General features: G+C 42.2%; 2 protein-coding genes across 2 annotated transcripts; both read left to right on the top strand.

Moving 5' to 3' along the window:
- The first annotated feature begins 327 nt into the window (after positions 1-327).
- On the top strand, positions 328-13,934 carry mynn (myoneurin). Its single transcript, XM_030079648.1, has 10 exons — positions 328-427; positions 3,895-3,922; positions 5,446-5,729; positions 6,308-6,471; positions 6,510-7,301; positions 7,932-8,091; positions 8,498-8,676; positions 8,907-8,993; positions 10,247-10,372; positions 11,402-13,934. The coding sequence occupies exons 3-10, from the start codon at positions 5,464-5,466 to the stop codon at positions 11,779-11,781; spliced, it is 2,154 nt and encodes a 717-aa protein (XP_029935508.1). The 5' UTR covers positions 328-427; positions 3,895-3,922; positions 5,446-5,463; the 3' UTR covers positions 11,782-13,934.
- A 791-nt stretch (positions 13,935-14,725) lies between these two features.
- lrrc34 (leucine rich repeat containing 34) lies at positions 14,726-23,382 on the top strand. The gene is made up of 10 exons (XM_030079925.1): positions 14,726-14,832; positions 15,602-15,714; positions 16,747-16,811; positions 18,462-18,545; positions 18,675-18,803; positions 19,509-19,604; positions 20,657-20,811; positions 22,125-22,280; positions 22,821-22,947; positions 23,098-23,382. Exons 1-10 carry the CDS (start codon positions 14,726-14,728, stop codon positions 23,380-23,382), a joined length of 1,317 nt encoding a protein of 438 aa, XP_029935785.1.
- The last annotated feature ends 1,027 nt before the right edge of the window (positions 23,383-24,409 follow it).

Genomic DNA, 24,409 nt, shown 5'->3' with positions numbered 1-24,409 from the left:
ATATTTACACTTCTTTTTCTGGTCTTTTTTTCGGGTTTTTTTTGGGGGGGGGGGGGGGGGGGGGCTTATACCGGGACCTGAGTGCTAATTTCGTACCACTAGCATGTAAGTGTGAACTGGTATGACAATAAAGTTCCTTGAATCCTTGAATCCTTCCCTGCGTTCCAATACTCATACTACTATATTATTTAGTAGGGAAAAAAAGAATTAGTATGTCCCAGTACATACTAAACTACATACTTTGTAAGGGCAGCTGCAGTACATACTAAAAGTAACAAGTATAAGTATGCGATTTGGAACGCAGGGCTTGAATCCTTGAAAACACTATTTTGAGTGTACTGTCACTTTAACAACAACGAATTCTCGCGATATCAACCTGGGGCCCTGACGTCACTGGATCATGGCTGCTTGAGGCGGATATTCCAAGGTACTTTTCTGCTTTTATTAAACCACCGCGGCGGATCTAAATAAACGCGTTTGCATCGATAATTCGCCACGGCCGAATGTGAGTTAACGCACCCGTTTGGCGAGAACAGCCGCTTGTTTTTTCCGCGTTGTGTGAACTTAAGGGTCGACGCCGACAGGGGCGAAAAAACCTCGTCGAACCTTCGAAATAAGAGCTCAATGTTTTGCGCGCTCTTTACGGCCGACTTCGGAAAATAATTTGGGCTTAGCTTCGTGAGTTAGCCGCTCACTTTGCTGCCGGACCACTGCGGCACCGTTTTCCAGCTCTTGTAATGTTAAAACCCCCGTGTGTGTGCGGTAAAACACGCTAAATGTAGTGGCTAAATAGTTAGCAGGCGGACGGTTACCCACTCAGCCGGGCCTGCGGAGGAAACAGGCGCGAGCTTTTATTTTCAAAATCTGCAGCATCTCAGCCGCTCGTGCATCTGCTGATCAGGAGAAATTTAAATTTAAATTAAATTAAATACAACTAATGAGAAAATATTCACTTAAACATTAAGGCTTTAAGTGCAGCGGGTTGCCCTCGTTTACGCCCCATTGTGTTGTTCTTTACGTGTGTGTTAATTCAGCTGTGAACCTACATGACACTGTTAAACAGGGTTGCCAGGTCTGTGGTAGGTAGGTAGGTAGATACTTTATTCATCCCGCAGGAAATTCACATTTTCTTCAGCAGTATCCACAGATACATCGATGCACACTGGTTTTATTGGTTTTATTGGCTTTTTATCATCTATTTATCATTTGGGCGCTATTTATTTATTTATCATCTGTTTATACTGTAAATACATTGTATACATCGATGCACACTGGTTTTATTGGTTTTTTGCACATTGTTTTTTTGCACATTGGTACTTAGATCTTTAGATCTCGAGGGTCATCTTTATTCTTTATTTTTGATTTACTTATTCTTTATTTTGATTTACTTAATCTTGTACTCTGTGGATACTGCTGGAAACTGTGAATTTCCTTCGGGATGAATAAAGTATCTAACTAACTAACTAACTAGATTACAAATTAAGTAAATAAAAAAAAAATAGAAATACAGAATAAGATCTAAGTATAACAGAATAAGATCTGAGTACAACAGAATAACCTAAGTACAACCCAGTGTGCAAAAAGCAATGTGCAACAAAAAAAAAAAAAAACAGAAAAAAACGTGTGCATGGGTGTATAAAATGTGCATAGAGGTAGGTCAGTGTGCAAATTTAGAAGAAATATACAGTATACACATGATAAATAGCAGTAAGCAATATAGACACTATGAACAAGGATTATAAAAAGATAGGAATATGAACAATTTCAACAGAAGTAATAACAGTTAAAGAGCAGTGGAAAATAACCTAACCTGAGGAACACACGCTCCGACCGAGGTTCAGAGTTAGTGTGAAACCATGAGACCAAGACCGTCGACAGAACCTGACGCCCGGTACTGGGAATTCAGGAACTGTCAGACTTGATCCAGCCTCATGGAATCACCCCTTCCCCTCCAGTCCAGTGTGAGACAAAAGCAGCCAAACAGCAACTCAAAACCAGCCCCAAACCCGCCCAACCTGGTATAAAAAGGGCCCAAAAATCAGCCCAATACCAGAACTCAAAATATGCCCATAAAAATCCATATGTGTTGCTTTTAAAGTCCAACAGCATTGCTATAATTGCAAAATGCACTATAATATCTATAAAATAACACCATAAACATTAAAGGCAATTTCCCGAAATAGTTCTTTCACCTATTTAATTTAGAGTATATCAGAACTTAAAATATGATATGGGATACCTTACTTCAGCTGAGTGGTGCTGATGATGTGATTGGTCATGTGCTGAGTGGCCTCACACAGCATTGGCATATGTGGATAGTTTATATGCTGATCTGGCCCGCAGTCAGTTTGACAGGATTTGGGTATAAACATTGGTCATTCAAAATATGAATCTTTATTCATGTCTGCCCAAGCCCAACCCACGGACAAAATTTGTTACCCGCGGCAACACTTAAAAAGTAGCCCAATTTGGCGGAAAAAACGCGGACTTGGCAACCCTGCTGTTAAACTGAACTAGTGAGGGGTAATGATAATAACTGAGATCTTTTTTTTTTTTTTTTTTTTTGATGGTGATATCAGCAATATTCAGTATTTTTTATGCTTTCATTCTACGCTCTGATAATGCATTTCCATCTGTGGAGGTGAATAGGGCTGCACGATATGGACAAAATTTCATAGCTTGATAATTCTCAACTCAACTCAACTCAGCTTTATTTATATAGCACTTTAAAAACAACCACAGCTGAAACAAAGTGCTGTACAAAAATGAAAATAAAACAGCAAAACAGAGAGCAAAGTAGAAAGAATAAAAACAATCAAACAAATTAAAACAGAGCAATAAAACAATAGAAAGAATTAAAAACAATCAAACAAATTAAAACAGAGCCAGGTCTGATGCTGGAATTTAAAATCAATGTGCATAAATGATCATAAAACAACAAAACAGTAAAAGTTATAAAACAGTAAAAAGGAATATAAACAATAGAACAAATAAAACAGAGCGACGTCTCATGCTGGGTTAAAAGCCAATGAGTAAAAATGGGTTTTAAGACTGGTTTTAAAATTATGCAAAGTATCCTGATACTGATACAATATACGATGTGACTATAAGATCACAATTATAAGTGCAGGAACAGTGAAAATTAAGCATAAACAATGTAAAACAGCATAATAATACCAAATGCATGTAGAAAATGCAGTTACTTATAGATAATAGATAAATCATCGTCTTAGGATGTGTTAAAATAAAAAAATAAATAAGTAAAAATCAAACTTTACTGCAGTCTCTGTTTTGACACAATGCTTTAACAATGTTTTAAGTGTAACAACTGAAAATTGAGCTCTCTTCTTAAAAAAAACAAAAAAAAACAATAATACTAACTGGATGTAGAAAATTCAGATACTTCACAAAGTATTTTATTGATCAGGACAGACCAATCACTGTCTTAGACTGCATTACATTAAAAAAAAAATTAAAATCAAACTTTTTGCTGCAGCTGCTGCTTCGAAACAAAGCTTCAACAGTATTTTAAGTGTAACAACAGTGAAAATTGAGCTCTCTTTAAGATCATAATAATAATAATAATAATACCAACTGGATGTAGAAAATGCAGTGAATTCACAGAGTATTTTATTGATCAGAACAGACCTGTCACTGTGAGGATAGCCTTAACCCTGAAGTTGATATCGTCCATATAGTTGCTTTTTGAGCTATTAATGACTCACATGCTCATATCTCGATAATGATATGATAACGATATATGGTTCAGTCCTCCACTGACATTCTGCTTATGAAACTTAACCAGTGATGACTAATTGTTTGTATTTGTAAGGTCATTTTTTTTACATGATGTAAATTCATTTGTAACATTTTTGTTCTGTTCTTTCTGTCCAGCTCTGATATTGGATTTCCATTTGTGGAGGTGAGTAACATCAGTTTAAACTTAAATCCATTCAGAGTACCAGGAAGGTTCTACTTTTCTATTAGAGGTCGACCAATAATGGATTTTTAAAGGCCGCTGTAATAACAATAGTTTGAGGCAGGAAAAAGTCGGTAGCCGATTAATCTCTGGATAATATAATGACCCTTTCAGGAATTAACTTGACTTTGTTAGACAATGCAAAACTGTTGAAGTGATCATCTCAGTGAAAGTATAAAGAAAACATAAATAAATATATAAATACATAAATCTCGCCCACTAAACATCAAACTCTAAATAATTAATAAATAAACCTGGAATTGAACATAAAACTAACTGAACTGTAAAAAAAAAAAAAAAATAGTATGTAAAATAACTCAATGGGTGGGAGCTCTTTTTATATTTTATTTTTGGAGCAGTTTTTTCCCCTCCAAGTCAGTATTTCTAGTTGAGCAGCCTGATGTTGTGATGGAGGAAACAGAGTTTCTCTGCAGTGTTGAGCTTTACAGCGGGAATCATTTTACTGTGGTGTTTTGGACTTTTGGCAGAATTAAGTCAATTACTATACAAGATTGTTTCATTATTGTTTGCAGCATCTAAACTATTAGTTGATTCATGTCTTACTGATATGTGAAGCATCTAAGTTATTTATTCATGTCCCCCTTACCTAAGGACAGCATAATTTTTGTAGAGGGTTATGGTTAATAATTTTAGTTGCTACCTGACAGCCATCGGCCACTATCAGAGCCGAGTTCCCCCGATACTAATAGTTTTTAAAACTTCTTATCGTCTTGTCAGCACAGATTAATCAGCCAAACTGATTAATTGTCAACCTCTATGATTTGTCATCATATCTACCGATTCATAATGCAGATGTGAGTAGTTGGGGTTGGTGTAGTTTACTGGTAAATTTAATTATCTGGTCCAAGTGTCAGCCATGTTCAGTCAGTTTAGGGCCACAGCAAATGGGTCCCACTCCCTCTGCAAACTTTAACAGGTTATCTGAACATCCTTGAAAAGACTTTGAAAGACTTAAATTTGGAGTTTGGGAACATTAATGAAACAAAATGTTTGATACTGGTGTGTCATGCTGCCGTTAGCTTCCCGGTATCAACGTAGAAAGCTGGAGATACTACAGCAGAGTCTTGATTTCATGACTTCATAACATAAGATAAGGTAGAACAAGCAGGTATATAAACTGCAGGTTATAAACTCCGTTCTCAGCCCACAGGGGGCAGCGTTTTTCTCATTTCATACAAACCGCTCCAGAGTTGGCTTTGAACAGGCCTGAGATAAGCTCTTTCAGGCGGCTTCTGGTTTTAATGTTTCTGTGAGGGTTCAGTTAGGGTGACGTCCCTACATGAACCGCGCCAAGAAGGTAAACACACCAGGGTTTGATTCAACTGGGCTTAACACAGCTGGTGTGAAAGTGACCTTGAATGTTAAGTTTGTCTTTAAAAGCATTATATTGACCCGTCTGATGCCTGCATTCTGTTTAATTGTATTGTACCTAACTGTCTCCTCAGTGTAGACCTGCAGCAGTGATGGCCCACGTGACGAATCATGGAAAGCTGCTCCTGCAGCGTCTCCACCAGCAGCGGGAGATGGACTTCCTCTGCGACATAACCATAGCGGTGAGGGATGTGGAGTTCAGAGCTCATCGCAACATTCTGGCCGCATTCAGCAATTACTTTGCATCCCAGGCTGACAACGGTCAAGAGGTCACGACCTTGGACCCCGACAAAGTCAGCCGATACGCACTGGAGAAGCTGCTGGAGTTTGTCTACACGGGGCAGATGAGCCTCAGCAGGTAAACATGTAGCCAGGTTGGGGTATTACACCACCGAAATAAGGTTAAATAGCTAACACATGCTACATATAGTTTCTGTTTGCAGCTTGCTTAATGGGTTGCTCTGTTATGACTCCTGCAGAAACTCAGTTTTACCAGTCAGATCTCATCCAGGGAGTCTGCAGGTCCTTAAAAAGTCTTAAAGTATCTGAATTTATTATGAATAAATTATGAATGCTAGGCTATAACAGTTACTGAATAGGCTTAGATGTGAATGATTTTAATCCACTTCCTGTCAGTCGATACATTGTTCAGGCAAACAAAATAGTTGTAGAGAAACAAAACCTGGAAATTTGACTGGACCATGTGAAGCTTGTTGACTGTCCACATGTAGGTCAAGTTTCCCTGATGACTCAGCTCTGTGAATAGATTTGGGGAGACTTGATCGTGTTATTTACAGTGTAAACACACAGTTACAGTACTATGAGAGCTTTTTTTTAGTTTGTTTGTTTGTTTGTTTTACTTCTGGCTGCTGACTGAATTACATGACAAGTTAGTTTTTGGAGGATGTTAATGTAAATCCGTGTTTGTGGTTTCAGTATCAGGCTGGCAGCTGTGCGCAGAGCCGCTGTGTTCCTGGGAATGTCTGAGGCCATGCAGTATCTGGAGGAAAACCCCAGTTTCACAGAGATGGCTGGGACGTCCCAGTCAGAGGCAGGGGAAGAATCGGCCTCCTCGCCCGGTTTCACCAGCCCTCCTTCCCGCAGAGTCCCACCTCTGCCATCAGCCCCAGCACCACAGCAGAATTCACACCGCTCTCTATGGCGTCCACGCCGGGGGAGGGGCTGCAGGCCTGGAGGAGGAAGAGAAAGCCGAACCAGGAGGGGGAAGACGAGACGGAGAAAGACGGAGAGCGTGAAGGGGAAGACAAAAGTGATGAGGATTACACCCCTGCCACGGCGAGGAGCGCCGCCAGAGGAACGGGCAGGAAGAGAGGCAGGCCGCCGAAGCGCATCAGCGGTGAGCAGGCGGCGTCCAGCAGCACCTCTGAAGGGACGCCCAGGGGCCGGGGGCGAGGCAGAGGCAGGGGCCGCGGGAGGGGAAGGGGCCGAGGGAGAGGAGGAGGAGGAGGAGCAGCAGCAGAAAGTAGAGCTGAAGATCTCTCACTGGGGGATTCTGACACAAGTGTGAGGGAAGACGGAGACATGTCGGCAGACTGGAGCCCAATGCTGGAAAGTTCTCCCGCCAAGAGAGCACGACTCAGCGGCGGACGGGGGAGGGGCCGGGGCCGGGGGAGAGGGAGAGGTAGAGGGAGGGGGCGACCGCCGGCGAGCACCCTGGATGACGAGGTGGAAGGGGAGAACGAGGAGGGAGAGGACAAGGAGGGTGAGGAGGGGGAGGAGGACGGGGAGGAGGGGAGCCAGTCTGATAAGTCGCTGTCGTGCAGCGAGTGCAACAAACTGTTCAAGGAGTCGAGCAGCCTGCGCCGACACCTGAAAATCCACAAGGGACTGAAGCCATTCAAATGCATCTTCTGTTCCAAATCCTTCAGACAGGGGACACAGCTGAAAACACACCTGCGCATACACACAGGTGAGCTAGTTACTGAGTGGATTTGTGGGAACAAATGATCCTAGGGACATTCATCAGAGCAGCGATAGCTAAGAGGGCGTTCTTGCCTCCAAATTAATTCAGTAACTTAATTGTTTTTTTCTCTTTTCATGCCAGTTTTCTGACTTATTCTCAGAATGTTGTGCTTGTCCAGGAGGGAAAACCTCTGAAGCATTTGAACTGTCAAAGGACACAAAAACACACCGACACCAGACTGAATAAAGTATTCAGTGTTTTAGCAGCTCTTTAAAGGAATCTCAGGAATTTATATGGTTTGCTGCGTTTTTTTAAATAATCTTAGTTGGTCATTAGGCTTGGGCGACTGAATGAATATTTTGTGTATTGGGGATTGCCTAGTCTACCACCTGTCTTTTTTTTTTCTTTTTTTTTCTTTTTTTTTAGAGAAGTACTGTAGAAGGATTGCTCAGTGTGTAGTTTGTGTGTAGTGAGTGTGTGATCGAGACACAGAGTGACAGCGACGGTGAGGCTGGCAATCAGAGCAGAAAGCTTGTGTTCTTCCTCAGTTTGAGTCACTCATACTGTTGCATTTCTCTCTCTCTCTCTCCCTCTGTGTGTGTGTGTGTGTGTGTGTGTGTGTGTGTGTGTGCTCAGGAGAGAAGCCATTTGCCTGCGCACATTGTGAGAAGTGTTTTGCTCAGAAGTGCCAGCTGGTGGCTCACTGCAGGATGTACCACGGAGAGGAGAAACCGTACACCTGCGAACGCTGCGGCCTCAAGTTCGCCACTTCGTCCAACTTCAAGATACACGTCAGGTGCGTGTCGGAGTCTTATCGTGCCCTTTGGTCTAAGTCTGGGCGCTGTGGATTTGTCATCTTTAGGCATCTGCAGCTGCATCCGTAGAGAACTTCTTGCTCCTGAAGCTACAATTATTGACCGATTCTTTAAATATTTGTTTTGGACATGGACTGTTAAAAGGGTTTTTGATTGTGTGTGCTGATGTGTGTCTTAGAAAAACACAAGTTGTTTACACCCACAGACATAATTGCTTGGAGATTGGCATTCAAGTCTTCTGAGTATTTTAGAAGCATGATGAGTTTTAAAAGGCTTGATTATTTTGGGATCCCTCAATAAATGAAGCGTTTCCTTCATGTCGTGGTGGACTTGACAACTCTGATTATCTTTCTTCTGTGTGTGTGTGTGTGTGTGTGTTTATTACAGACTGCACAGCGGGGAGAAACCGTACGTGTGTGACGTGTGCGGTCAGGCGTTTGCGCAGTCCAGCACGCTGACCTATCACAAGCGACGCCACACGGGGGAGAAACCGTACCAGTGCGATCTGTGCGGCATGTCCTTCTCTGTGTCCTCCTCTCTCATCACACACGCTCGCAAACACACAGGTGAGAGATTTCACTCACACTAGTTCCCGCAGGGATCGCTGTGTGCACAGCTCCAGACAGCCAGAAAACCAAACGTTACCTCCTTTTTGCTGATTCATGTTGCCCTTTATGAAGCAAATTTGAATATATTCTGAATATGCCTTTGCTGTGTGTTTTAATTTTTTTTATGAATTGTGTGGGTTCATTTATTAAAATCTTTTGTTAATATGTGTAAATGTCCTGTGTTTCAGGCGAGACGCCATACAAATGTTCTCATTGTGATGCAAGTTACGCTACATCTTCTGAGCTGAAGAAGCACATACGCAGGCTGCACCCAGGTGAGTTAAAAACACACACACACACACACACACACACACACACACAGTGCGCTCAGTGTTAGTTGGAAATGAATTACAGTAATTAAATATTTTTTCCAGTACTGATCAGTGTAATAAATTACTATTTCATGTAAAGCAACAACATTAGCTATCAATAAATACATAAAAATATCACCCTCTCTAAAAAATAAGTGGAAGCTGACATAGGTACACAGCAGGTGAGGAAATGACAGTAAAAGCTGACTGGTTGGATGTATTCTCACTTTTTTGATTTTTATACAGCAGAGGGATGATAATAACATTGTACAACAGATCTATTTGTTTTCCCAGAGTGTTCTCAGGACAGGTATTTGGTTATGCTGATGTTTTTGAAAGCAAGAGATGATGCAAGTCGGGAGGCTAACGTAACTAAGAAGCAGTTTTAAAAACTGTAGAGGCCTGGAAAGTTTTTAGTGCTTGCAGCTTTCAGGCAGAGCTGTTCATAAAACAAAGCCACGTTGGTCGAGGCACAAAGTGTGGAAGTGGCTGCCGGCCAGAGACCTGGCATGAAGAGCCGAGCCGCGGCCAACATTTTTCTTGGCCCGAGGAGCTTGTTGACCTTTTCAGTCGTGAGCCGGTTTTCCCTGAATGCCCGGTCACTCAGCGATAATAAGAACTTAAAGGATGTCCAGTGACTTTTGTATTGTGCTAATTTACAGTAAAAGGCGCCACACCCTGAAGGCCGATGTAAATGGAAAATAACACCAAGAGCAGTCAACACAGTCATCAGAGAACATGCAGATGTGATAGGGCTGTGCGATCTGCACCAAATCTTTTGTCACGACATACATCATCACGATATATCGCAAAATAGTCTGTTTTCTGTAAATGTGATGAGTAAATTGTGCATACAAAATAACCGCAAGCGTCATGACTAATTTTTGATAATTCCATGAATAAATTACAAATGGAAGGGACTTTTTCCTCTCTCCTTTTTATTTGGAAGTGACATCAAGCCCATGTGTAGTAATGGTGCATTCAAAGACAACTAGGAGCTCCAACTTACTGACTTAAAATGCTGCCCTAAAAGAAAAAAAACACAGAAATGATAGCTGACATGTCCAGTAACAGACATTTCTGTCTCCTGCCGTGACATAAATCATCACGCCGCACAGCGCTAAGATGTGATGTGATGTCCTTCACATGTCGTGTTACTGAGGTGAGCGTGCAGCCCGGCGGCGTGCCGTTTTCTCACGGCTGGTGTTTCGTTGCAGAGGGGAACCCGGGCGTGCAGTGCCTGCTGTGCGGCAACAGGTTCGCCAGCGTGAAGAACATGATGAAACACCAGGAGAAGGCCCACGCCGACGAGCTGCGACAGCACAAGGAGAGAGCCAGGGCTGGTGAGTGTGTGTGTGTGTGTATGTTGAGTGTGTGTGTGTGTATTTGAGCAGCTGTGGCCATGCTTCATTTTAGATAGATAGATAGATAGATAGATAGATAGATAGATAGATAGATAGATTTACTTTATTTATCCCAAACTGGGAAATTCCCATGTTACAGCAGCATCAATAGAAACATAAAATAAAGTTAAATAGAATAGAATAGATGCAGAAGTATATACAATAAAGAGTAAGATTTTACTTTGTTCTTTTTTTTGTCCATTTATGGCAAAACTCTCAGATAGAGTTTGAGCCAGACCTGATACTTTGAACCCGATCCACACCGGAGCCGCAGCAGCCAGAGCCTCGATAAAACCTGACATTTTTTATTGTTTATTTTATTGAAATTTATCTCCTGGCCACACATTAGTCTCATGGCCTTTTACACACAGAGCGCTTTCAGATCTGACCCATCAAAATCTAAATGCAACATTCAGGTTTATCAGTCAACTCTGTTCAAAACTCAATTCCAATGTTCCACTTTAAAAAAAAAAAAAAAAATCTTTCATTCCATGCATGAAGACATTTGTATTCTTACTAAACTGAGCTTATCGTGCATCGTCTCCGCTTGGTTCAGTTGTTCTCTTTGCTTTGCACTGACATGCAGCATCAAACAAACTGTCACAGCTGCTTTATTCATACATCACAGAAATACAGTCATGCAAATTTGGTATACAGTTCTAGTAATGGGAAAAGTTTGGGAAACTAATTGATCGTAGAAACCAGTTATTTATCATGACATCAGCACAGGTAACTTACATTTGTGAGCGTGTGTGTGTGTGTGTGTGTGTGTGTGTGTGTGTGTGTGTGTGTGTGTGTGTGTGTGTGTGTTAGATTGACCAAAATCTGTTTTGTTTAACTATTTTTGTTTAGCGGCTCTTATTATTTCTGTAGATCATTTGGGCAGCACATTTCCTTCCTGTTTGATAACTTGGTGTTTGTGTGTGTGTGTGCGTGTGTGTGTGTGTGTGTGTGTTTATGTGTACACAGTCGTCCTCCTGGCGTCGAGCAGTCCAGCAAATTTGCTTGTCCAGAGTAAGTTTGCTCAGGCCGGCAAAGCCCTGGTGTCTGTGTCTGAAGCGGAGCCCCACAACCCGAACCCGGCCACGCCCAGCCCCAAAATCACAGCCCCGCCCACCGTCACCACCACCGCCGTCGCCGTCCAGGCCTTCAAGACGGAGCCCGCCGACGCCGCCATCACCGGCCCCAGCCAGGTGACCTTTGAGCCCGACCAGGAGTCCACCATCAACTCGGACACCCTGCACGCCCTGGTGGAGCAGCTGCGGCCGCCCTCGCCCCAGCAGAGCCTGCAGCAGATCGTCATCATCAGGACGGTGGACGACGGCGAGCACAACCCGCCGCAGCAGTGAGGCCCGAGCTTCATCCCCCGCCTCCTTCTCCGTTGTCAAAACTTCACCTTTAGTAGAACATTCTCACTGTTTTAACACACAAGCCTCCATCAGGATCCAGTAAATTCCTACGCACGCGCAGTTGGTAGGAACACACCAACACCTGTTCCGAAAATAGGTTTTGTTTTTGGGGCTGAAAAGTTTGTTTTGAAAGCCAGAAATCATTGAGTCTTTGGTGCTGATCGTTGATTTTATGACAAGAGTTTGAAAATTAAAAGAGCGACTGAGAGCAGTGGTGGTCAACACTTCATGAATTTTCCAGAAGATTTCACGTAATTGCTTTTACTCTCTGTTGCATGGGTGAGGAGAAGGAATGGCTCCCTCTGATTGATTTGAAAGGATCATAAGAATTCACACATCCTTCAGCGGGTGTAGATCTGAGGCAGAAACCGAGCACACTGAAAACGTTTCCATCCCAGCTTGTGGTCAGTGTCGCGTTTTCACAACCTTTCACACTCGTGTTCTGTCCGATCACACCTGATCCGTCACGGCAGCGGCCCGACTGATAATCTGTCAGAGTCAGATGGATCAGGTGAGATCACACACACAACACGACTGTAACAGGCTGCCATCCTTCCATATTATTCAAGGCAGAATTGACAGCGTTGGCTTGTCCAGTTCCATATGAGTCCACCTGGTGGTGAAATGTGCTTATTAGTTGCTCCTTGGGCTGCTAATCCACAGTAATGTATTTATATCTCACCCACATTCACTTGGGCAGCAAAACAGCTCCCAAAAATACCACTTTTACCACATAAACATGCAAATAAAGCAGATTATTTCAGTATAAAAAAACATGTCCCGGTACCCATTTTGTGAGTCTCTTTTTTGTGGTTTTGCTATTTGAACTGGAAAGTAGATCTGGCAGGATGTGTCTGCAGGAAACGGCCGTGTAGTAACCTTACGCTCGGAAGAAATGACCCTAATAGTTCTTTGACAAATAATTGTAATTACACAAAAATGGGTACTGGGACTTGTTGTTTTTTGTATTGTCATAAACTGCTTTGTTTTTGTTTGTTAATGTGCTGAAAGTGTTATTTTGGAAGCTGTTTTTTCTACGGAGGTGAATGGAGAGATTGAAATCCAGTGTTGTGGAGCGACTCATGCGGATTTTTCAGCACCTTGTGGACAACGCAACACCGTTAATCTAATCTGACAAATGTCCCGAGCCGATCTGAAGCTTTTCCTGCAGGGTCTTCCATCGGCTGAGTTACACAAAGTTCATCAGCGGCTGTGTGTTTTTTATTAACCGAAACACTGAACCACTACCTGCTTACACTCCATGTAACGGCTCTATAGCTAAAATGCAAAAATATGTGTAACATCATTCAAGTCAACCAGAGACTTAATCTGAGCTCGCTCACTCGCTCCAGTTCAGGAAATGAACTTTATTTTTCATCCACGGCCCACAGTGGCTGGTGCTTTCCTGAGGTTACCATTAAGATTTTTTTTTTTTTTTTTTTTTTTTTTTTTTTTTTTTTTTTACCAGTTTAATATTTTTACAAAAGAGAAGGAAATCTGAGTCTTAGCTGGTTTTCCGCCAAAGTGCCGGTTGTCATTTCACTCTGCTGTCTCTTCTGTCTCTGCCTGCTGCCGCTCTGGTGACACTGAACCGTTAAATAAATACAAAAAGTAGCAACAAACAAACCCCTGCATTATATATTTTTTTTTATTTATTATTCAAATGTGAACTGCAAAGACTGGGAGAGATGGCCCTGGGTGAAATATCCTTCCTCAGTTACCCCGAATGATTTTGTCTGGTATTGTTTTAGTAAGAGGTGATGCATCAGGTTTGTTTGTTTTTTGTTGTTTTTTTTTTTTTATAATGTTTTTGTTTGATCCATGTTTGACCTGTGACGGTGGTTTTATTAACAACTAATCAATAGCCATGTTCACGCTTTCCAGGCTTTTTGTTTCTGTAAATGATGTGTATTTTTAAAAGGTCTCTTATCGGAATGACTTCTGCTAAAATTAAAAAAAAAAAAAAAAAAAAAAAAAAAAGTGCATAAAGTTGTTAATGCTGTCATGCTTTCAACTTGAAAGTAGCTGTCAGTAGCTCCCTTCCCTTTTATATTTTAGACAAGTAGCTGCATCACTTGTACTAGAAATAAAACCAAATGAAGGTTCACCTCTGTTAAAGGAAAAAAAAACACAATTCTGGCAGTCAAATAAAATAAATACAAAAATGGAAATAAAATGTTTTCTTCTCTGTCTTCTTTTTTTTACCACCAGTGAAAATTTCAGATGTTGTGTTATTGCATTATAGATCAAAACGTCTGAATATACTCATTTTATTTAAAAAAAAAAAAAAAAAAAAGGTTTTCCCCCTTCGGATTTCCATTTTATTATTTCCCTTTTAATTATTTTTTATATTGTACACTAGTGTAAGTATGATCCAATAAAAATCCTATCCTTTGACTTCTTTGCCTTTATTTATTTATGTATTAATTTATTTGCTTTTTTTATTTTGTATTTTTTTTTTTTATCTTGCTTTATGTGTACATATTATCTCATATTTATATTCATATTCATTAAATTTAGAATATTTTCAGCTACATGTTGGCTTTGATCAGACACCAACATAAATCTATAATATTATCTAAAATAATTCTAAGTTACTACAAAAATAAACTACATGTGGTTGGCTTTTTTTTTTTTTCCTAGGATAGCGAAGTTGACGAGCGTTGTTGTTTTTGTTTACTTCTGTGTTTGTTTGTTTGTTTGTTTGTTTTGCTTATTGGTTACGGTTATGGTCAGGCATAAATCGGTTATGGCTAAGATTTGGAAAAAGGCTGTACAGACTGAATCTAGGTCAATGAGATCGTGACTTCGCCATCCTAGGAAAAATCCCCGTGCTTGTTGTTGTCATCTGGTTGCCGCAGCAACGGAAAACTCCTTCATCACCATGTCCGCTGAGGGTCTGTCGGAGGTTTACGGCGCTGTGTGCGAACAGCAGCAGCTTCCGGTCAATCCGTATGTTTTAGACGTTTTGCAGGAGGCGACGGACACCAAGTGAGTGTTTTCTTATCTGAAACGCTTAAAGTTAAATTATTAAAGTTTAGGATGAAGTCCCAGTGTGTGGAAATGTGCCGGAGCTAATGCCGCCTTCAGGTGCTAGAGGGAATGCTGCCTCCAGGTGCTGGAGAACATGTGCACCTGAACGCCCCAGCTAAGTGCAAAATAGGAACAAGCAGGGTGGGAATTTTCTAAACTAATGAGTCCAGGGAGCTCAGGTGAAAGCAGTAATAGTTTAGTCTGACACACTAACGCCTCCTCACCTGTAAAGTCACACAAAACAACAAAACTCCTCAGCGTGAACCTCATCAGACAAAATCTCAATAAATTTGACACCGTGGTCTAATGTTACTGTTGACTGATGATGGTGAAAGGCATGTAGGCCTATTTTGTTATTACATGTCACGGTTTGGCATAAGTGTGTAAAAATGATTATTACTGTTGTACATTCTATTTCTTTTGCGGATACGTCTTTTGGTGAATACATGAATTAAAATGTCAGCTATATTCCTGATTCACATTTCACAATTTCCATCTGCAGCTTTAATTTCAAGTCACCATTAATGATGACAAAAACACTCAAATTACAAGGTCCATTCTGTTTTTTCCCACCAGGAGCACTTGAATGCACCGCAATTGGTATTTACAGCATCAGAATCAGGAGCTTAGATAATGCACATGAAGGCAGTGTTTGTCTTTTGACTGGCCATTTAATTAGGTAAACTCCACGTTTATGTGTGTGTGTGTGTGTGTGTGTGTGTGACAGAAATGTGACCTTGAAGCTCACGGGGAACAGCCGGCTGAGGCGGGTCCAGAGGCTGAGCGACAGCGACGTTCACGCTCTGTCCAAAACTCTGCAGGGCAGCAGGAGAGTGACAGGTGAGCAGCCAGGTCACTAAATAATAATAATAACAACATAAAAGACACAATCATATCAAAATAAAACTAAACATAGCTTTCTACAAGAACAAATCCTGCTGCTGTTAATAATATTTGTAAGAGATACATCCTCCTCCTTCTGTGAATTATATCCGGTTTCATCCCAGGAATCGCTATCAGAGGGTCTGTCATCAATTAAAGGACAAATAATAGAATCATTGATAAGATAATTTAAGATAATCTGCATTGCCTTCAGCTTCACAGGTTGGTTAAAACTCATCTCAGTAAATCACAATACATACATTAATAAATAAAAAGACAACGTGCAGAGTGCAGACAGCAGCAACAGACATGGATCCACTGCATTTGGTGTGAAAGACTTTTTGTAAATGTTCTTGGTTGCTGCAGTGGCTCTATAGCGCCTCCGGAGGGCAGTTTGATGAACTCTTCAACAAAATCAGACACAATTTATCCGGCTTTTTGTTTCACCTGCATTCCATATAACATGCATCCCAGTGGTCTCTGCTCTTTCCCAATCATGTTACTGACCGGGTTTTAGTCTGGATCGCCCGATTTTGTCCTCAGACACCAGCTGCCCGTGCACCATGTCCACATATTAAAAGTTAAAACACTTTTCAACACGATTTCTGCTTTTGCTTTTTGAAAAATGCCTTCCGCGTTGGCTGTAAAGTGCCATCGACAAATGTTCATGAATATTAAAGCTCCTCTGTGGCTGATCAGCCGGCTGATTATTAATCAGAGCAGGAGGAAAACAACAACAGGCACTGTGGTGACTCATAATAACCAGCTCCTTCCATACTTCATCCACAGTGATAAAAAAAAAAAAAGTGATTTCCAAAAGTTATCTAAATATGGGCATTGCCAAATATGAGCAGATGTGTCTCCTCCAACATCTGCTTGACTGATTTGGATTCATCTTCTGAAAAATCTGTTTATAATCTTCAGTTGAAATTCAGCCGAACCTCCTGCCTCAGTTCCTGTTGTGATGATCGTCTGTTGTTGTGTTGGCAGGGCTCGATGTCAGGTACAACAACATCACAGACGAGGGCGCCGCACACCTGGCCCACCTCTTACAGGTACACACACACACCTGGCCCACCTCTTACAGGTACACACACACACCTGGCCCACCTCTTACAGGTACACACACACACCTGGCCAACCTCTTACAGGTAAACACACACCTCACCGACCTCTTACAGGTACACACACACACCTGGCTGACCTCTTACAGGTAAACACACACCTGGCTGATCTCTTATAGGTACACACACACACACACCTCGCCGACCTCTTACAGATACACACACACCTGGCCGACCTCTTACAGGTACACACACACACCTGGCCGACCTCTTACAGGTACACACACACACCTAGCTGACCTCTTACAGGTAAACATACACACCTGGCCGACCTCTTACAGGTAAACACACACCTGGCCAACCTCTTACAGGTAAACACACACCTCACCGACCTCTTACAGGTACACACACACACCTGGCCGACCTCTTACAGGTACACACACCTGGCCAACCTCTTACAGGTAAACACACACCTCACCGACCTCTTACAGGTACACACACACCTCACCGACCTCTTACAGGTACACACACACCTCACCAACCTCTTACAGGTAGAAACACACATGGCTGACCTCTTACAGGTACACACACACACACCTGGCCGACCTCGTACAGGTACACACACACACACCTGGCTGACCTCTTACAGGTACACACACACACCTAGCTGACCTCTTACAGGTAAACATACACACCTGGCCGACCTCTTACAGGTAAACACACACCTGGCCGACCTCTTACAGGTAAACACACACCTGGCCAACCTCTTACAGGTAAACACACACCTCACCAACCTCTTACAGGTAGAAACACACATGGCTGACCTCTTACAGGTACACACACACACACCTGGCCGACCTCGTACAGATACACACACACACACCTGGCTGACCTCTTACAGGTACACACACACCTGGCTGACCTCTTACAGGTACACACACACCTCACCAACCTCTTACAGGTAGAAACACACCTGGCTGACCTCTTACAGGTACACACACACCTGGCTGACCTCTTACAGGCACACACACACCTTGCCGGCCTCTTACAGGTACACACTCGCCTCGCCGGCCTCTAACAGGTACACACACACACACCTCGCCGGCCTCTTACAGGTACACACACACCTTGCTGGGGGGCTGGCAGTCAGGCTGGGCACATATGGGATGTTTAAGGCCCATATCAATACCAGTATTTTTGTACTGAGGCCGTCAACAGTCGATCACTGCCACTGACATTCAAAACATTTTGAAATTTTTCCATTTTCATGCCATAAATTTACATGTAAACAGTGTTTCTTCCCAAAGCTGTTCTTGTCAGGGAGGAAAAGCTTCTGAAACTACACTTGGAGCATCATTAGACATTAAAATTGACCTGAAACAACAAACAACAGCTGCTGAAATTATTTTGACCGAAGGAAAAATAAATGATTGTCTCCAGACGAGTAGATTTGCACCGTCAGGGCGGTTCCTCTTCAACGTTTTCTCCTGTCATTAAAAATGTCAGCAATTTTGAAATCGCTAAACTTAATATTGTGATTGTTATTTATTATTGTTTATGATTCAGTTTTATTATTTACGATGAATTGTGCAGGCCTGCAGTGTTTGCCATGTTGTGTTTACTGTCTGTTTTACTGAGCAGGAAAATTCAACGCTGTGCTCTCTGGATCTGATGGGCAACGACATCCAAACAGAAGGAGCCGAAGCCCTCGCCAAGAGTCTGCAGGTTCATCACGCACACACACACACACACACACACACACACACACACACACACACACACACACACACACACACACAGAGGAATATGTTCTATTCTCTGCATGTCAGACAGTCATGGTTTCTCTCTCTGCAGAGAAACAGCGCACTGCTCTCTCTGAGGCTGACTGGTAATAAAATAGGAAACAGAGGAGCGATGCACCTGGCCAGCATGCTGCAGATAAACAACACACTGCAGGAGCTGGACCTGGCCGACTGCGACCTGGTAAAAAACACACACACACACACACACACACACACACACTGAACCCAAGAGATACACACTGCTGTACACACAGGTATTGTTTGTCATTAAACCCGGTGCTCATACTGATCTACAGAGTCAGGAAATGTAGGGAAAATAAATGGGATGCTTTCCAGGCCGTGTGTGTGTGTATGTGTGTGTGAAGTGTGTGAAATTACCCAGCCGCCAAATGAATGGGACATTTTTGCTGTGATTTTTGACTTTGGCTTTCAGTGACTGTAATTCATTGTTAGTTACTGATTAAAATAATAATCTCATAACTCCTATTTTACTCTCATGTTCTTGCATTTTTTGTTGGTGCAAATTAATAATGAAGCAGAAAAAAAGTAAAAATGCAGCAACATGTGGTGCTGCTAAACTGCTGTAGAGGAGATGGTTGAAACACACCATTACAAAAACACACACACACACACACACGTCATATTCCTGCTGTATTTTCTCTGTCTGTTTCTTTTCTTTTATTGCCATTAGTGACTTTTAATTTTATTATTTCTTTATTTTCTGAGTATGAAAACTCGCGCTTGGCTCAAAGGCACGTCAGCAGCGGCCGATGAAAGAGGAGAGAGTGCGTGTTTCTTTCGCTCCTCATCATCACCCAGATTTCCCCCAGCCGTCGTCCAATCAGAAGCCGGCTCCTCGCTGACATGTTGATGTGTTTCGCTGCAGGCCACCCAGAGCGTCATCGCCTTCGCCATCGTGCTGAGCAGCAACAGGACGCTGCGCTCAGTCAACATCAGCAGACCCCTGCTGTTCAGCCACCAGGTGCACACACACACATACACACACACACACAGAATGTATTTTACTTACAAAACTGAGGAAAATTCAGCTGTCATTTCTTCAGTTTCTGTACCAATCTCTAGTTTCCGTCTTCTTTATTCTTTATTTTTATGCATTTGAAGAGCCACTATTGATCCACTGACAAATTATAAGTACACAACACTTTGCCAGTGCACCTCATGTTAAATTAAACCATCAAACAGGCTGAAAACACATGTATACACATAATTAACCCGGCGCACTGTGGCATCGGCTGCCCCACTGTAGCTACAGTTTTTAGATTTTGCAGACATCTGACAGAGCACTAATACATATTGTAATTTTTGTGATCAGATTGTTATTCTGAAACCCTTCACTGAAAACCAGACAAATGAAATCCTGTTAATGTTCCCAGCTCTTCGGGGTAGAGTGACTCCCTGCAGAGAAAATACCACTTTTAAAGGTGCAGTATGGAGTTTTGACCAGTATTTTTCTTTTTAACATTGGCAGAGCCTCCAACTATACTTGCTTTTTTTTTTTTTTTTTAAATAAATTGAACAAATCACAAGAAAAAAAAGAAATTTGCCTGGTGCACAAAAAACTAAACAGAAGCCTACAAGATGCTTTTTGAATAGTAAACATGTAGGTAAAGAAAAAACTGTGGGCCCTGCTCATGTAAACAACAGAGCTGTTTTCCCTTGTGTTTGTTTCCATAAACAGTGATATATTTATTTATATACTATTTGATTTTTTTTTTTTTTTTTTACTTCTCTGATTTTAAAGTGTGTTTCTCAAAACTACATATTGCACCTCTAAGTGTTACCGTTAAATGTTAAAATAAGCCAGGCTAGAAACAGAAAATGCAGCTCCATCACAGGTTTTCCAGACAGTTTTTATGTGGCTGTGGTCAGACCAGAGCCTCCATCATCATCATCATCATCATCATCATCATCATCCTCATCATCAGAGGTGGACGACACTGACTGGCCAGTATCTGGTATTTAAGTGACAGCCCGTAGAGGTGAGCTGACAGGTGCGGCTCTGCTCTCTGGCAGGAGGAGTGGGCGGTGCACTGGTCCGGGACGCTGGCGGTGAACGGGACGCTGACGGAGCTCCACCTGGGGAAGACGGGCCTCACCGACACCGGCGTGGAGAGGCTGGCTGAGGGCCTGTGGGCCAATCACAGCCTGCGCTACCTCGACCTGCGCTGGTAAAAAAAAAAAAAAAAAAAAAAAAAAAAAAACATCCAGCAGCCAGACTCTGGAGCTGCCAATGTCTGTCCCCTTCTCAAGAGGAGCTGTTTTATTCTGAAAGGCTTTGCAGTAAGTTAGGGAAAGCTGGGAGAATAATTTATACACATGCAGGCAGGCTAAAGTGGAAGTAACTAATTACATTTACTCTTTTTACTGTAATTGAGTAGCTTTTTTGTACTTGTACTTAACCCTATAAAGCCTGAACTATGAAAGAATCGGCAGAAAATTCCAATTTTTTTGGAAATTGAACCCTTTATTTAGTCCTGTAGCAAAATAGGCCTATATATAAAAAAAAATTTTCAAAAAATATGTTATTACACGACCTTTCTGGTGTATGATATATGATATGTACTTGAAGTGCCAATGGTATGGTCCAGGGTGAACAGGGGAAGTGTTCAAAGGTATACAACCGTATTTTGGTCAAGTATTGATTAAACTGAAAACGAAAAACGGAATTGAAAATGTGTATCATATATGATACAAATGGCTTTATAGGGTTAAGTCACTTTTAAGTCACTTTTACTTCAGTCCATTTTAGCTTGAGTTTTGTCCTTCACTACATTTTAAATCAGATCCATCACAGAGAACAAACGATCAACGACAGACAGTGGAACCTTTCACAATAAAAGGCTCAGTCGGCAAAGATGAGAAGAGGAACCTGCTTCTGCTTTGTTTGGTTCTACTTTTTGTCATTTTCCAAATCTCACAATAAAAGCGACACCATGAAAAACTGCAGCGAGGACCATTTAGACTCCACTGGCAAAAAATGTGGCATAAGTGTGAGTCTACAGGGTCCCCACTTCAGTTTTAGTGTAATGCCCCTTTAAAAGCATGTAGTGTGCAGCGTGTTCTCTCCTCCTTTTCTAACTGCATGGAAAAGATCCCAGCTAACTCAGTTACTGTTTGGAAAAAGGAGCTCAGTCACTTTTTACTGCCAGGACATTTGACATGAGACACTTTGGACTTTTACTGCAGGAGATTTTTACTGCACTACTTCTACTTCTACTGCAGTCACATACCAGCAGAGGAACAGTACTTCTACTTCTACTGCAGTCACATACCAGCAGAGGAACAGTACTTCTACTGCTACTGCAGTCAAATACCAGCAGAGGAACAGTACTTCTACTTCTACTGCAGTCAAATACCAGCAGAGGAACAGTACTTCTACTTCTACTGCAGTCACATACCAGCAGAGGAACAGTACTTCTGCTTCTACTGCAGTCACATACCAGCAGAGTGACCGTACCTGTGTGTTGTTGTTGCTCTGCAGTAACCGTGTGACTCGTGATGGCGTGCAGCATCTCGTCCAGGTGCTGAGGCGGAACCCCACCTTGGAGATTTTAGACCTGTCATCCAATCGGATTGAAGACGACGGCGCCGTGTACCTGAGCGAGGCCGTCGCTTGGCCAGACTGCGGCCTGAGAGCGTTAGTCACACACACACACACACACACACACACACACACCATGTGACCTGTTGTGGAGATGTGTATGCTGGACAATGTGTGTGTGTGTGTGTGTGTGTGTGTTTTATATTAATGTGGTCAGTTTATCGTCTTGGATTTGTGTTTTAATCATCTGTCTGCGCTTGTTCACGTCTGTTTCTGATGTTTTTAACAGCAGCAGCTCACCGTTCCAGAATTATTTTATTTTCTTCATTTTCATTTTATTTTTTATTTCAGTTTTAATTTTTGTTTTCACTTCAGTTTAGTTTCCAGAGTGGCTTTGCTTGTTTCAGTTTAGTTTTTATGGTTTGTAAATTATTTGTTTTTTTTAAAAGTTTGTATTAGTGTCAGTGTTAGTTTTACTTTTTCTCTTTTTAATTATAACATGGGGGTTATTAGTCAGGGTCAAGATTTATCGGTCATGTTGACGTCCCAGTCTCAATAAACAAGCACGTTCTCATGCTGGCTGAGCTCACACGTCTGACCAGACAAACATGTGGAACGTCTGTCTGTCCCCGTCAGGCTGTCCGTCACCAGTAACAACATCAGGATGGAGGGTCTGGTGTCTCTGGCTCAGGCTGTGAAGGGGACCAGCACTCTGACCCACATCTACATCTGGGGAAACCACCTGGAAGAGCCCGTGTGTCAGGCAAGACACACACACACACACACACACACACACACACCCTTGATTTAGCAACAACTCCCATTACTTTGCTGCTGCTCTGACCACAAATGAAATGAAATGAAAGAAAGCTTCCCCTCCTCTCATGGTCTCTCCCTCTCTCCTTCCCTGCAGGCCTTCAGAGAGCTGATGGCCAGCGGCCGGCTGCCTCCTCAGCACACCGATGTGTGTGTGTACGAGGTGGACGGCAGGGTGTATCTGGCGGAGACCTTCCACGGTCTGAGGAGACACTACTACTGGACGCCCAGCTACGCCCCAGACGGGTGTCCGGCCACCAACGCCGCCCTGGCGCTTCGAGCAGAGCCAAACACAAAACGCTCAAACGCCACGTCCAGGGCCGAGTCGAGCCTCCCTCCTCACGTACAGGACGGGCCCGTCACGCCCCTGCAGCCCTGCTAGACTGACCTCAGTGACTGCAACAATGCTTCTCTCTCAATAAAACTGACTGATGAAACAGCTAACTGGAAAACATCTCCTGTACTCAAAACCAAGAAAAGATAACATACTACACTAGTTTTGTGTCTTTCCACGCTTAATGCTACTCTGCTAAATGTGCCACAATTGCCAAAAGTACGGTGAAGCAGCTTTTTGTCGCTCTGCACCAACGTGGAACATCCCACCACACAAGATAACAGTTTTTATTCTCAGAAAGCTACCAGAGTGCACTCAGTGGGGTGCAGATGTGGGGGCTTGTGGTTCGCTAACAGGAAGTGCAGGGCGGCCTGTGTGTCCAGTGTGTTTGCATGAGAGCGCTGGAATGAACAAGGGACAATATGAGTGTGTTATCAAGGTGTAACCAGAGGAGCCGGGTGGTATTTCCATGATTATTATCATTATTGTTATTATTATTCTACCCCACCAAACTTTTTCCTGCTCGCCCTTTTTGAGGCTTTTTGTTCAGTTTTTATTTTCATGTAGCTGCATTGTCTCATCGCTTTGCTACAAAACCACAGGCTATTCTACAGCTGTTTGTAAAGGGAAAAAATGTTTTCCTTCCAAACTCTGCAATCTTAACATGAATTTATTCTCAGTACCTTTTTCCACTCTCTTTTTTATGCATATTTAGATGCATATATGAAAATGAACCATGTCTTTATATTTTAATTTTTTCCCCCCTGAGAATAAATGACTTTTTTTCAGTTTTTGGTTGTGTGGATCAGGTTTGACTAAACAAGTGCATCTACTGAAATTCAGCACAGATACACACAACTAAACACATCAATAAAGAAAACAATAAGAAACAATAACGAAAGGTTTTGTGACGGTTTCAAATTGTAAAACTTTTCAAGATCTGAAAATGGCCAAAAACATTTTTCATGGTTTCAAGAAGTGAGTAAGAAATCTGTGGTGTTTTTCCCTCTGTTCCAAAGACAAGTATGGAGAGTCTGACAGTATCACAAAACTTTAATTTGCAATATTACATGTA

This window comes from Myripristis murdjan, chromosome 20 (assembly GCF_902150065.1).
Source record: "Myripristis murdjan chromosome 20, fMyrMur1.1, whole genome shotgun sequence".
Classification (NCBI taxonomy): domain Eukaryota; kingdom Metazoa; phylum Chordata; class Actinopteri; order Holocentriformes; family Holocentridae; genus Myripristis; species Myripristis murdjan.
This window is presented reverse-complemented; position numbering and strand designations above follow the sequence as displayed.